At 33.3% G+C, this 14,032-nt stretch overlaps 1 protein-coding gene across 1 annotated transcript in view; it reads right to left on the bottom strand.

Annotated features, from left to right (window-relative positions):
- Positions 1-7,778: 7,778 nt before the first annotated feature.
- Positions 7,779-14,032, bottom strand: part of LOC142343989 (mitochondrial uncoupling protein 4-like) — a 43,028-nt gene continuing 36,774 nt past the window's right edge. Inside the window, exons 7-9 of the mRNA XM_075395415.1 lie at positions 9,133-9,217; positions 8,891-8,983; positions 7,779-8,283 (exon numbers count right to left, since the gene is read on the bottom strand). Of these exons, the coding sequence (XP_075251530.1) occupies positions 8,109-8,283; positions 8,891-8,983; positions 9,133-9,217 (353 nt within the window). The 3' untranslated portion in view covers positions 7,779-8,108. The remainder of the gene's footprint in view (positions 8,284-8,890; positions 8,984-9,132; positions 9,218-14,032) is intronic.

The following is a 14,032-nucleotide window of genomic DNA, read 5'->3' on the forward strand; positions in this document are numbered from 1 at the left end:
GAATAAACCATAACTACAAACAATTACACTTTCCTAATTACACAAAAGACGGAAATTTTCCTCAATGACTCTGTCTAACAAGTCACAAAAAGAAGAGATAATGAGGCGAAATTCAAAAATCAATCAACATTTTTTAAACAAATAATTTTGAAACTCTTAAAAATCATTACCTTTTAAGAAAACAAATCTTGGATAATTTATTTAGGGTCATTATGAAAGCAATGGGACCGGACTTTGGTTAGACTAAGCCATGGAAACGGACTGAAGATGTAGAGCAAACTCACAAAAATACAATTTTGGAAAACAGAAAATATTGAAGCCATTAAAATCCTTAGCTATTATCTGAATACTACGTATTTTTCTTCCGATTATTATCTATACTGATCCAGCTAAAATTATACTGAAAGATTAAATCAGTTCATTTATGTTAAAAACAGATTAAATAAGAGATCTGCCAATAGAAAGACGAGAAAAAAAATTAATTAAGCAAAAACAACAATTTCACGGCAAAAACTCAATCTAAATTTAAAAGAGTCCAGTAAAAACGTCAAAATGCCATTGGAAAAAACCTTAACTACACAAATTAATTTACCCTAACTACAAAACAGGTGGGAGTTTTCCCTAATGAGACCACGTAACAAGTCACAAAAAGAAGAGAGTCAGGTGAAAATCAAAAATCAATCAACATTTTTTAAACCAAATAAATTCAAAATTCCTAAAAAAAACATTAAAATTTACCAAAATAACCATAATAAAAATTTAATAAAAACTCATTATGAAACCAATGGGACCGGTCTTTGGTTAGACGAAGCCATAGAAGCGGACTGAACACGCAGAAAAAACTCAAAAAAATTAGAAACAATTGCGGCAAGCAAATTATTGAAGCCATTAATATCGTTAGCTATTATCTGAATACTATGAACTTTTCTTCCAAATGTTATTTATAATAATTCTGCTAAAATTATACTGAATGATTAAATAAGTTCACTTGGGCCACATTTAAAACTCATTGGCTTCTGTTATTACGCGAATGTGCTAAAGATGAGAAGGAACAAATATTGACCAGTCACAATACTTACATAATATCAATACACACGTTAATTGTTGAATTAGAGGGAATTGTACAGGACCACTCAATGATGAGAATAGTTTACAAGATGAAGAAAAGAACAACAAAAACTGAAAAGTTTCACAAAATCTTAGAAACAGAATATCATAAACTTTAAGACTATTCACTATAAACTGACTGCATTGAGTAACATCACTGATTCAATCCTCAATGAGAAGATTATGCGACGGGAGCCATTAAAAATGAACTTTTCAGTAAAAACAAATTCTGAAAATAATTTTAATAAAAATTTGTGGCATCCAAGCGATAAAACCAATAGTTAGACAATAAAACCGCTAAACCGATTATTTTTGGTTGCAATAAAAATGAAGAGGGTTCTGTCATTACTGAAACTGACTTACGGTCAACGAAAATAACTTTAAAATTGGTCAAATTTCAAAAAAAAATCGAAAGATTATTTTTGAAGTCTTAAAAGCCATTAAACTCAATAGCTCTCAACGGAAATCAATAAATACACTAAATTTGGATTCGATGGGAAGAAAAGGATGTTTGTCATTCATAAGTCATCAATAAGACATTACATTAAGTCTTATGAATATGAAAAAAAATACGGGCAAAAACCAACCAATATGGGAGAAAAGTGCGAGAAGTAAGTGTCGAAGCCATTTAAACCATAAGCTTTTCCGGGAAAACTTTATCTACGATTTATTGAACGTCTTCTCTAAGCCAATGGGAACTATCAATTTAGGATAATGTGACAACATTTCAAAAGAACCTAAATTACGAAAAAAAATCCAAAAATAAAAGAATTATGAAAACTCGTGCCATCGAAGTCATAAAACCAATAGTTAGAAGATAAACCAATCACCAGATTAGTGTTGGTTGCAGTAGAAGGAAGGGTGTCTTGTCCTTATTCAGACTGAATTACAGTTCATGAAAATAAGCTTAAGATCGGTTAATGTTCAATAAATATTTTTAAGAAATTATTTTTAGTCTTTAACAGCCCTAGCTGTCCCTTCAAAGCAATAAATAGGTTCACTTATTGTTCACTAGGAAGCCTATTGAACTTTGAGTCAAAGCCAAAAAAAGCATGAGCAATTCCTTCAAAAGAAATTTGTTCATTGGGCATCATTTGACTGTAAATGAGGTTTGTCATTAACGGAACCTCCTTATGAAAAGTGATCAGTCTCTCATTTACCTTGTCTTTTTATCGCCTTTCGTCTTTTGGCATCACAAAATTGTTTCTTTTTGTAGTGTGAAATGTAATTTGAAGTAATATTTTTGTAGAAAAAAACCTTAATTTGAACAGAAATTACGCTAAAAGTGAACAAAAATATGCCAAATATCCCGTGTTCACAAAATTTAACCCTCGATAAATCCTCGAAAAATACGGAATTCAAAAAAAAAAACAATTTTAATTTCGAACTCTACGCTGGACGACTTTTTAATGATACCACTCACAGTTCTATACTCAAACCGATTTGAGTATATAGTTCCTCTCCTCCGCCCACAAGTGGGGTCGGAACCGAAGACAAACATCTTTCAACAAAATCAAATTCTGATCAATGCCACAACACCCAATAAAAATTTTATTTCTCTTGATCTTTGCGGTAAAGGTCTGCTTTCAAATTACATGCATACTGATAAAACATCTCAAAACAGATATCCTAAGAAAGGTTAAAAAAATGAAATTCTCGAATAGTTTTACAGAAACAGTAAGTGTAGGAATTGAGATAAAAATTCCCAAAACTGATTCCTTCACCCTTCGACCTATTTTGTAGTTTACCCCAGCTCACTCTGTTTAAAATATCACCCTTGAACTTCAAGATCTGCCTTGTTTGAGCAGTCCTTGAGCACTGGATTCTTTTTCGACTAACTTCTAACTTTTTGGAACAAAGTATCCATTCATTCACTTAATTGGACGCATTTCAAGCTGCGAATTATTCAAATCACTTAAATCGCAACAATTAAACTGTTGAAAATATGCTTTAATATTTCTATTCGTCGGTGTCCGACATTTAAAGGAACTTATTACCGTATAAGACTAACTCTCTCTTTTTTCTCTCTCCCTTACATACACATACAACGCAAACATACCTTGCAAACACAGACACTTTTATACATAAACACAAGCGCGCCCACATATACAAACACCAACAGCGCACAACATTAAAAATTTCTTTTTGGGATCTGATCTTTACTCAAGATTCCTCATTGTTTGTTTACGTCTGCATTGTTTTTTTCTGGAAATCTTGGCGTTGAAATCTTGAAGCAATTGTAGAACATGACACTTAACTCTGAAATTAACTTTTTGGAAGTTTTCTCAATATTTTGTCCATTTAGAAGTTGCATGAGCATAAAGGGACAATTAATTTTTTCAACTCTCAGAGGTGTTATCAGCAAGATCTAAACACAGCCTCGGCATTGAACATATTAAAAAGCCGCAATTTGTAGCACATGAAGAATTTTTCTAATTTTTCGTGATTTCTGACGAAAATTTAAAGGAGCTATTGCCCTCACATTAATTCTCTTTAATTCACTTACCCAAATACCCCATAAATTACAAATACACACACACCCATACATACACACACACGCATACACATACACATGCGCACGCAAACGCGCACACACCAGATGCACACATACAGAAACAAAATCAAACCCCACCAAAAACATTTTAAAATTTTCTTTTTGTCATCTGATTCTTACTCAAGGTAACTCACCGTTCCTTTTTGTCTTCATTGTTGTCTCAGGAAATTTTGCCGTAGACTTCTTGATGGAATTGAATCGATAATCGTAAAAACGACACTAAAACTGAAACAAAACTGTTGGTACTTTTCGAAATATTTTATCATTTTGGATGTTTCATGAGTATAATGTGACGTAAGTTTTTATTTTTTTTTTAATTTTGATAGTTGATGGGACAAATGATTTTCTTAAATCTCAAAGATGTTTCAAGATCGCGACACAAAAACAGTTTGTTAGCAAGGTTGTAGCAAATAAGTAATTTTTCTAAAATTGTATTGATTTCAAGTTTTTTGCTCTGCTTGTGTCCGACATTTAAAGGAACTTACCGTATCGGACAAACTCTCTCTTTTTTCTGTCTCCTTTACACACACATACCAAGCAAACATACATTCCAAAAACAGACACCTATATACAGAAACAAAGCGCGCCCAGAAATAAAACACAAACACCGAAAAACATTAAAAATTTCTTTTTGAGATCTGATCTTTCCTCAAGATTCCTCGCCGTTAGTTTACGTCTGGATCTTTTTTTTTCTGGCGTTGAATTCCTGAAGCAGAAGAATCGATAATTGTAAAAATGTTAAATCTGAAATTATCTTCTTGGAAGTTTTCTAAATATATTGTCCATTTTGAAGTTGCATGAGCATAAAGTTGCAATTAACTTTTTCAACTCACAGAGGTGTTTTTTTGATGCTTCATGAGCATAATCGGCATATTCGTTTTTTAAATATCCCGTGCATGCGGTAAAAATTAGAATAAACAACCACGGGTTTGGTAAATTGTTCCTACTTGAGTAATTTTCGTAACTTGTTAAAAATTCTGAGTTTTTGCACTCTGCCATCAGTTGTCTCTAACATATAAAGGAACGTAGATAGTATTCTTAAAGTCTCTTATTTTGGTTAGTTTTGAGAAACATTTTTTATCAGTTAACTTTACGTTTTGACCCTTTCACTCTTAAGTCAGAATATTTTCTCAATTTTTTGTGAATTGAAAAAGAAATTTTTTCTTCTTTCAATATAAATGTCTATTTTTCATAAGAGTTTCGCCACAAATGAAGGTTTTAGTTTGTCGTTTTTCAGAAACGCCTGAGACTGGAAAGTTCAGTTTGACGAATGATTTAAAAAAAACAGAAGTAATTAATTTTCTCACTTTCAAAAATGAACATATGCATTAAATTTTTCATCCTGGCAATCCACAAACTCTCTAGCTCTGAATTTTATCTGTATTTCATAAAACTAGAGATTATTCCGAACTATCTGATTAACAAATAAAAAGGATTTCCTTTTATTCAATAAATTTGGTTGATTTGATGTTCATTTCATACTCAAATGGTTAGTTCTGAAGCGAAAAGAATTTTTCGCAAAACAACTCTATACATTAGAAAACAGTGTTGAATAGTTTTTAACCAGCAGAAGACAGACAGATAGAAATGTAAAAAAGTTAAATGATTGATTTTTGGAAATTTTCTGTCATAGTTTAAATTGTTAATATTTAGGCTTCAAACTGACTGTTTATAATCAACTGGAAAATCTCCACTTAACCTAACTATATTTAATTTACTACAATTTTTTTTTCATTTTTTGCTATCTTAAATTTCAGCGCCATCTGTGAACCCCATTTTTCAAATTTCTGATGATAATTTTTATAAATCAAAACTAGATACTGAGGGCTACAAAATGGTGTCTTTTCTCTAAGATGAGTAAACAGAAAGTGAAGTTTTGACTGAACGAAAAAAGCCAGCCTCGCCGCATACATTCCCTCACTTTGAACAAATGTTGGAACAATAATTGCTTCAAACTAGAGCAAGCAATGAATACGTATTATTGGTAACGATTTGGTTGAGAAAAATTGTTCAAAACACTAAACAAAGCCGGCAGATTGCCGGAATAGCTGCGAAAGAATAGACCTGCGTGCCATATAATAGAGATAGAAACAGATACAGATCTAAATTGAAAAAAAATCGACGCCGCTCAAAAAAACTAGGTAAAAAACAATCAGCGATAAATCAATAAAGCTTGTTAAAATTCATTCCACTGAAGCCTCTCATTAGGGACCTTTACTGCACAAATGAGTTCCTTTGACCTTAAACAAATTCAAATTAAGTTTTAAAGTGCCAAAGTCATTTTATTGAGTGAGGTAAGTCACGTATGATCAAAATCTAATCACGCAAATAACCTAAAAACTTTTGCTAAAGGGAGTCAGAAATGACGTCACGCGCGCAAATGACGTTAGTGAGTGTAAGAACTCATTCAGAAAATTTGACTTCAGCTTTGCTGTGTGAACAAATGTAAAAAGAAAAAAGAGCGTCAGACGACGAAACAAAAAACATAGCAGGACAAGTCCTGACGTACAATTCAAAAAATTTTCATTGACTAAACAGAAAACTAGACCTAGAACGGAATATGAATGGATTGGGAAAACCGTTGAGAAGAAAATCCGATCCAAAAAATCGAAAACAGTAAAAATCAAAGTGAAATTGCCGCATGTGAACAAAAAAACCACTAGCGAAAGCGAATTTTTGTTCAAACACCGTTTTCTCACTCTACTTTAAATTTAAAGCGAAAAAATTTCAGGCCGCAAAACCACTCGCTTTTTCGCTCCACTTCCTGTTTCGGCGTGACCAAAATCACTACAATTTGACTTCAAAAATCATGAAAATGTGTGAAGATCTTAAAAAAAGACAGCGCCCCGATACAATTCAAATTCTTTGAATTGTAAAAAACCAAGAGCACCGCAATATAGCTTCGCTTAGCTTACAGCTTCGCAGCTATAATAAAATAAGTAAAATTCTGTATTGAGTAATTTTTTCCGCTGCTTTGCTCACAAAATATCAAGAATTTCTTTGTCTCAAATGGTTTCTTGAGGAAGTTAATCTGGAAAAGCTTGCAGCATTCGTAGGAGCCATTGATTGAAGTAGCGCTGATATTTAGCTAAATCAAATTTCAAACTTTTTCTAGCTTGAAAACTGCTTGCCTGAAAATATTTAGTGTCTATATTATGTTTAATAAAGACACTGCAGCTGAGGAAATTTCACGAAATTGACACACGGAGGCTTCAAATACATTGTTGACGTGAAAATATTGTATAGTAAGAAGACTATCTTCATTGCAGATTAGCGCACACAATTGAGCTCGCACGAAGTCGCTCGTAAAGAAGTAAAACCCGTCAAACGAAAAATTGTTGGAAACATACTAATTTAGTTTCAAAAGCAATGAAATTCCCCTCTTCGAAACTCCTTTTCATATGCAGAAAGAGAATCCAGCATCTTCATCTAATTTCGGTTAGCTTTGATTAGTCATATTTGCAATATTGCATACTAAAGGAACCCTGTTTATCTGAGGTCAGTGTTTCAGTCAATGACATATTAGGTTCACCGGCTCCATTTGTTCACATTTCGCGCTTAATTCTGAGCTCAAATCGAACAAAACTCAATATCAAATATTTAATTTGTATCTTTGATTAAAGGTGCTAGTTATGAAAGCATTTAAATAAAGACATTCAAAATTACAAACTTGAAGTAGAGTACACTGTAATTTGACCTAAACAGATCTCGGAATGTTGAAAAAAATATATATGAGCGAGTTAAAGGAGTAACTTAACCTTTCAAACTGACTCAACATCAACAATATCACAAACAAAAGCATCAGCCTTTAAACTATATCTATGGACATTTTGGTTAGAAATAGCAAATACGGAAACCCCGGATTGGACTGTCATTATCATGAAAGAGCACCTCAGTAAATATCAAGGGCCAACAACTTTAAAAATCTTATAAAAGTTTTAAAATTTTGACTGTTACAAGAGCTTTCAATTTCCCAAATTCTACGCAGCCGCTTTTGATCTTGTACTAGAGTCTTGAGCAGTTGCTAGATTCTACTGGTAATGTTATTTTTTCGCTCGACCAGATTGATAAACAGCTTTGTAATTAATTACAATTTCAAGCAGTATAGAAAGGTTAAGTTGCTACTAAGATAAAGAGGTAACGACATGCAGAAAATGTTATTGGTACGAACTCAAAGTACAGGCTAAAAGTTCTTTATAACGAATTAGTTAAATGCATGAGACATTGACAGTTTGAAAATATTTTGTAGTTGACATGCAAGCAGAATATACGCAAAAAGCATCAGTATTTACGCAAAAATTTATTTGTGCTAAAATTCCCTTTTAAAATGATCAATGTATGGCAAGCGAATGACGATAGAGTAAAGTAATAACATTTTCTTGGATTGCAACAAAAGAATGTCAATGCCCTGCATATAAAGCATGTAAGTTTCAGCTAAAAAAGAATATTAAAACGACGGGACGCCTGCAAAATATCTGATTTTTTCGTAGCTGACCCAAAACACGAGTGACCAAGGTGCCATGCGCGACCAAATTGGAATGAATCCTTTCCAAAGGGCTAGCACTCCTTCTTCGCCCACTGTTTTGAACAAACAGTCCAGCATCCCCTTATACACTAGGGGTCTGAAACAAACATACTCGGGGTCTTAGCTTTAGGTCAATGCAAAAACATAGCTGGCAGATTGCCAGAAAATAGCCGCAATAGATTCGTAGATCGGCAGTCTAAAAAAACAGTAAAAAAGACAGACCAAAAAATCGTCTTTTCATTGAAGGCTGATCTGTTATATTTTGATTAAAAATCTGTATAAGTTTTTGCTGCCTCTATTAGCTGATCTCAAATAACCTTCATTTAGAGTGACACACACCCATTTGGCCTTATCTCTTTGAATTAAAGTAAATAAAAGTCAATTTCAAATTGAGGAAGTCATTTTTGAGAGTGAGGTAAGTCAAGTGTGACCAAAAATTTAAAAACGCGCATGAACAAAAAAAATCGCTCCACTAAGAGCGGAAAATGACGTCACACATGCAATTCAGTTGAAATTGCATGAACGAATGAACAAAAAGTGGCTGTGACGTCATATGGCCGTAACAAAAATCATGACGACGAAATAAAAAAACCAAGAGAAGGCCAATAATAGCCCCAGCTATCGCTGTGCGGCTATTAATAAACATTTTCTTGATTTTAATCCAACACAAATTTTCCATCGAAACGACAAATTTAGGCTCTCACCGTCCATTCGAGTCAACTGGCTGATTCATAATTCTAGTCTTGATTACATCGGCAGGAGTGCCCACGAGAGCAGCAACCAAACCACTCGCCGCACTGAAACGAAAATCTAATGATGCACTTTCAAAAGGAAATTCGGGAACCATTTGGACGGAATATTATTTCTACACCACAACCCACATTGAAGATAAAAAAGCTCCTGTAGAACAGCTGTTTTAAATAAAAGTTAGAATTACTTATTCTACCTGGACAAAGAGTGTGTGACAGCATTGTCCTTCATTGAGAAATCGTTCAACAGATGACTTTTCACCTGATCATATGTCGCCAGCTCTATAACAAATCAAACTTGAACGCCTAAATCTCAAATTCTAACTTTATTTCGAAAAATCAGCAGGACCTGATTTCCAGAGAACAAAAAAAACGTAGATTAAAAACACTCCTCCCCAACACTGGGTGACTATTGGCTTGTCCCGGCAGATTGCAGAAATAGCTGCGAAATAGACTTGCGGGCCGTATAATACAGATAGCCGCTTAAAAGATATCGACGCTTAAGAAAATGTTCAACTTTCCAAAAACATCATTATGGTTTGTTCAAATTCAACTCACAGACAATTGAGGAACCTTTATTACACATAAGTCCTTAAACTAATTCAAACTAAATTTACAATTTAAAATGCAAAAGTCATTTTATTGACTGAGGTAAGGCACTTATGATCAAAATATAATCACGCAAATGACCTTAAATCCTTTCTAGAGAGCAATGACGTCAAGCGCGAAAAAGCCGTTGGTGAGGAAAAGAGGTCATTCAGAAAATTTGACTTTCAGCTTTGTTTGGATTGTTGAGACAAAAAGAGCGTCAGACGACAAAACCAAAAACGCTCTTAAGCGGAAGATATCCGGAAGTCACTCGATGTGTCCGACCTTCCCGAAGCAGTCAATGATATCACAGCAATTATTCTTTGTCTCACAACAATTATTCTTTGCCTAAAAACAAGATTTAAAAAATGACAAAACAATAACCAATGTCGAAAAGAGAAGAACTACAGCAAAAACATCACTGCAGCAAGCAAAAAGAGAAACAATTACAACATTATTCAGAAAGCATACAAAAAAGGCAGACAAAACAAAATCGTAAGACTAAAACATACTCCTTGTTGAACCCTGAATCACTAAAATTTCCACATAAAGCCAGAAAAAAGTTCTCAAACAAACTTTCCACAAATTTTGCACAAAAAGTTCTCAGACAACAAAATTTACAAAGTCCACGCTAGTACTTAAATAGACCAACCAGTCTAAAAAAAACTAACAGCACCTTTTAAAAAATTGAATTTTAAAATTAAAACCGCAATTTAGTAACTGCGAGAACAAATTTTTGGTTTTGGCGTCACCGCAATTATTCAAAATACTTAGCAGTTAACTCTTTCGTTTTGATGATAAATGTTTGGTTAAACAAAACTATTTCAAATTAAAATGTATCAGTAGAAAGACAAAGTGAATAATTTAACACCATGACGTATGAAAATATTATCAAAACCTCAAGCCCTCAGAAGCACCTCAGTACAAAAACATCTAGTCGTAAAGATCATCCACAAATTTTATGATATTAATTGAATAAATTCTCAGAATTTCTTCATATGAGAGAATTGGCAAAACTCAGGAAAAGGCAAAAATCTGAAAAAATTATCATACTCAAAGAAATAGAGCAAATAAAATTGAAATATTTATTGAAGCACTTCAAACTTAGAACGCAAAAAACTAATTAGAATTTCAAATTAAATCTGACTGTAGACAAAAAAAACAGAATCAGAAACATAACCGATTAACGTCGGGCGAATTGCTCTCAAACAACCGTCGAGCAGTTGGCTTCGTCAGTAGCTAACCATGGTCTAGTGAGGCTAGCTTTAGCTTGATTCGACTCTGCAACTTTTAGTTTTCTAGCCTTGTTAGTACTAAATCAAATAGAAAAAACTGATATTTTAAAAATTTGAAAAAGCCATACTTGAAAGAAAAGTTTCCATAGATCCCAGTGAAAAGAGGTTAAAAACTGTTTGTCGGCTCTGCAGTTATGTCAAGTAACCCATCTGCAAGTCTTGAAAAGCTTCGTTGGAGAGTAATGATCGTTAAACTCAGAAAAGGACAAAAACATTCAAAAAAATTTAAAACAATCGCAAATTTTACCAAAATCTTGCAAAAATTCATGATATTAAACTCTTCAAGGCCATTTCATTGTCTCACGAGACTATCCGGTATCCCTATTTAAAGCTTTAAATAGTTTCACTGGCTCAAGGACCCATAAACTTGGAACATGATAATTTTCTTAAAATTTGAAATTAAACTTTATCAAAAAATAGATAAAGCTGGAGTCATTAAAATATTGATAACGATTCCATTAACTCTAGAAACTATGCCACAGCTTATCATCAACTCTTGGAGGAGGTCCCCAGGACCCTGGTGCCGGAATAAAGAAAAAAATTCGAAAACATTCAAAAAACTTGAAACAATTGCAATTAATTTTTTATAAAAATTGCTGATATTAAAATCTTGAAAAATTATTCCATTACATCTTGAAGCTGTGCAGTAACCTATATTCAAACCCTACAGGAGTTTATGTGGCTGTTAAGGGTGGAAAAACCTAAAAAAAGCCAAAAAATTTCAAAAAACTTGCAAGTTGCATAAAAACTGCTAAAAATTGTATTATGATAATAAAATTTAAAAACTAATCCATGGCCAAGAAACACTTTCCAGTAACTTATCAAACCCTAACGGAGATTTCCCGTTGGGCTGAAAAACTTGAATAATGACTAAAAAATGTCAAAAAAATTTGAAAATTGCAAGTTTTGTAAAAATGCTAAATTCGTGGTGTTGAAATCTTGAAAAACATTCCATTATACTTAGAAACTATACAGTAACCTATTGCCAAACCCTAGAGGAGGTTCCTCGGCTCTTGAGGCTGGAAAAACCAAAAAAAAATAAAAAAAAACTTGAAAAAAAGCAAGTTTTATCAAAAAAATCGCTAAAACTGTCATAGTAAAAAATTGAAAGCTATTCCATGGCAAATAAAATTTGTTCAGTAATTTATTATCAAAGCACGTTTTTGGCCCCTGCGTCTGGAAAGAGTTGAATAAAGAAAAATAAGTGTCAATTGAAAAAATTTGCACGTTTTGTCAAAAAATAGCAAAAATTCGTGATGTTTAAATGTTGAAACCATTGCACTACCAATAGAAACTGTGCACTAACCTATTATAAAACCCTAGAGGAGGTTCCTTGACACCTAGGACTAAAAGAACTCAAAATGAATAAAATTTTCAAAAAGCTTGAAAATTAGTATAAACTTGCGTTTTCTTTAGCGATCGGTTGTTCGAACGTAGCCACGAGGGGGGGGGGGGGGGGGGGGGGGGGGCAACAGCTCAGCTTGGTAGGGTTGGGGGCAAAAGTGGGGGGTCAACAGTGGAGGGGTCTTCCTTTAAGAACCGCCCTTCACACCATAAGTACAAGTCTCCAAAACAGTTTAAGTTGAAACAGAGCTGAAAGGCTCTAAGAGCAGTTAATGAGTTAATGCCCGCTACCTGTTTATCTCGTTTATGAGGAAGAAAAGTCAAAAGCGTCAGACGAAAAATCGTATAAAAAAGAGCGACAGGGCTAATAAAATTGCTACAAACTTCGTTTGAGAGCAATTAAAAAAATAAGAAACTTTGGACAAAAAAGAAAACTGAAAGGGGTTCTGTATAAGTAAAAAACTGTTTTAAAACAATTGACGTAAAAAAACTCAGAAACGGAATGCCAAATATGCGAAAAAACTGTTACCATATGCCCTGATTACTGATAATAAAGTCCGATCAAAGATCCTGAAGAACAGAACTTAGTAAATGAGATTTTTATCCGAAGTATTATGGGATCAGTTTGCGTTTGATCTATAAGCGAAAATTGCCATGTGTACTGTTTCTTCTGCTACGCGAGAAATGTATTTTTTTCTGTGCGCTGTATTAGATGATTTAATTTTTTACTTTGAAAGTTTTTTGACAGAAGGGTGCACATGGCTAACCGTTTTTAGCCTTTTTTGTCTATTAGCTTATTTCTTTTGATTTAGTTATATTTTAGCAAAAAAAAACGTTTTTTATCATAGCTCTCCCCACTAATATATAACCCTTCGCAATTGATGTTGCAGTGTTATTGAGAGCCAACTAATGCGTTTTGGGGAAAAACTATGAATTTTCTCATTTTTATTAATGTTTTTTTTCCATTAAATAAGCATAGATTTTTTTTCCTTAAAACGCATTAGCTGGTTCTCAGAATTAGCTGGTTCTCAGAAACGAAACATAACTGAAAGCAAAAGAAATGAGCTAAATCGACAAAAAAGGCTAAAAACGGTTAACTATATTCACCATTCTGTCAAAAAAACTTTGAAAGTCAACAGGTCAACCATGCAATAACTTTTTTGGCTTGTTTGATTTTAATTTCACTTGGTAGTTCATTCCAATCTAGTATCGCTAATCTAACAAAGAGTTTTGCATTTTGGAAGAGGAAAAACTTTGGTCCCAGAACAACTCTTTTGTCCTTATAGACTCATGAAGGTTCCAGGTGATCAAGGGACGTCTCGATGTTGGTGAAAAAGCAGGTCGTAACTGTTTTTTTATTTTCCAAAAGTATTTTAATCTTTTTGTATTTAAAAATTTTTACGGGGAGTATATTCCGACTGCATTTAATATCTTGAACAGCTTCAAATTTTTGTCTAAAAAAGTTGCTCGTAATGACCAGGTAAGCTGTTTTTCAAGAGATTAAATTTTGCTCGATTGCGTGAATGATAACTGCTGAGTAGTGCAAGTGACTTAATACCAGGGCATTTAAGACAAGTATCAATAGTTTTTGTGGAATTGATTTTCTAATAGCAGGATTTCTTTCGTAGGATATGTTTCACTTCCTCGTGAAACGTTAATTTGCTGTCTATGTGAACCCCTAAATATTTTACTTCAGGTTTCTCGTCTATTGAAATTGAATCTATCATTATCTATTCATTGAAATCTTTTCTTTTGCTCTTACCGAATATCATGAATTCAGTTTTAGAGGTACTAACTGTGAGGTGATGTTCATGAAAATATCGAACGAGTTTGTTTGCATTTTGCTCAAACTTTATTTTGCTTTTGTCAA

Source organism: Convolutriloba macropyga, chromosome 8, assembly GCF_964194025.1.
Source record: "Convolutriloba macropyga chromosome 8, txConMacr16.3, whole genome shotgun sequence".
NCBI classification, from domain to species: domain Eukaryota; kingdom Metazoa; phylum Xenacoelomorpha; order Acoela; family Convolutidae; genus Convolutriloba; species Convolutriloba macropyga.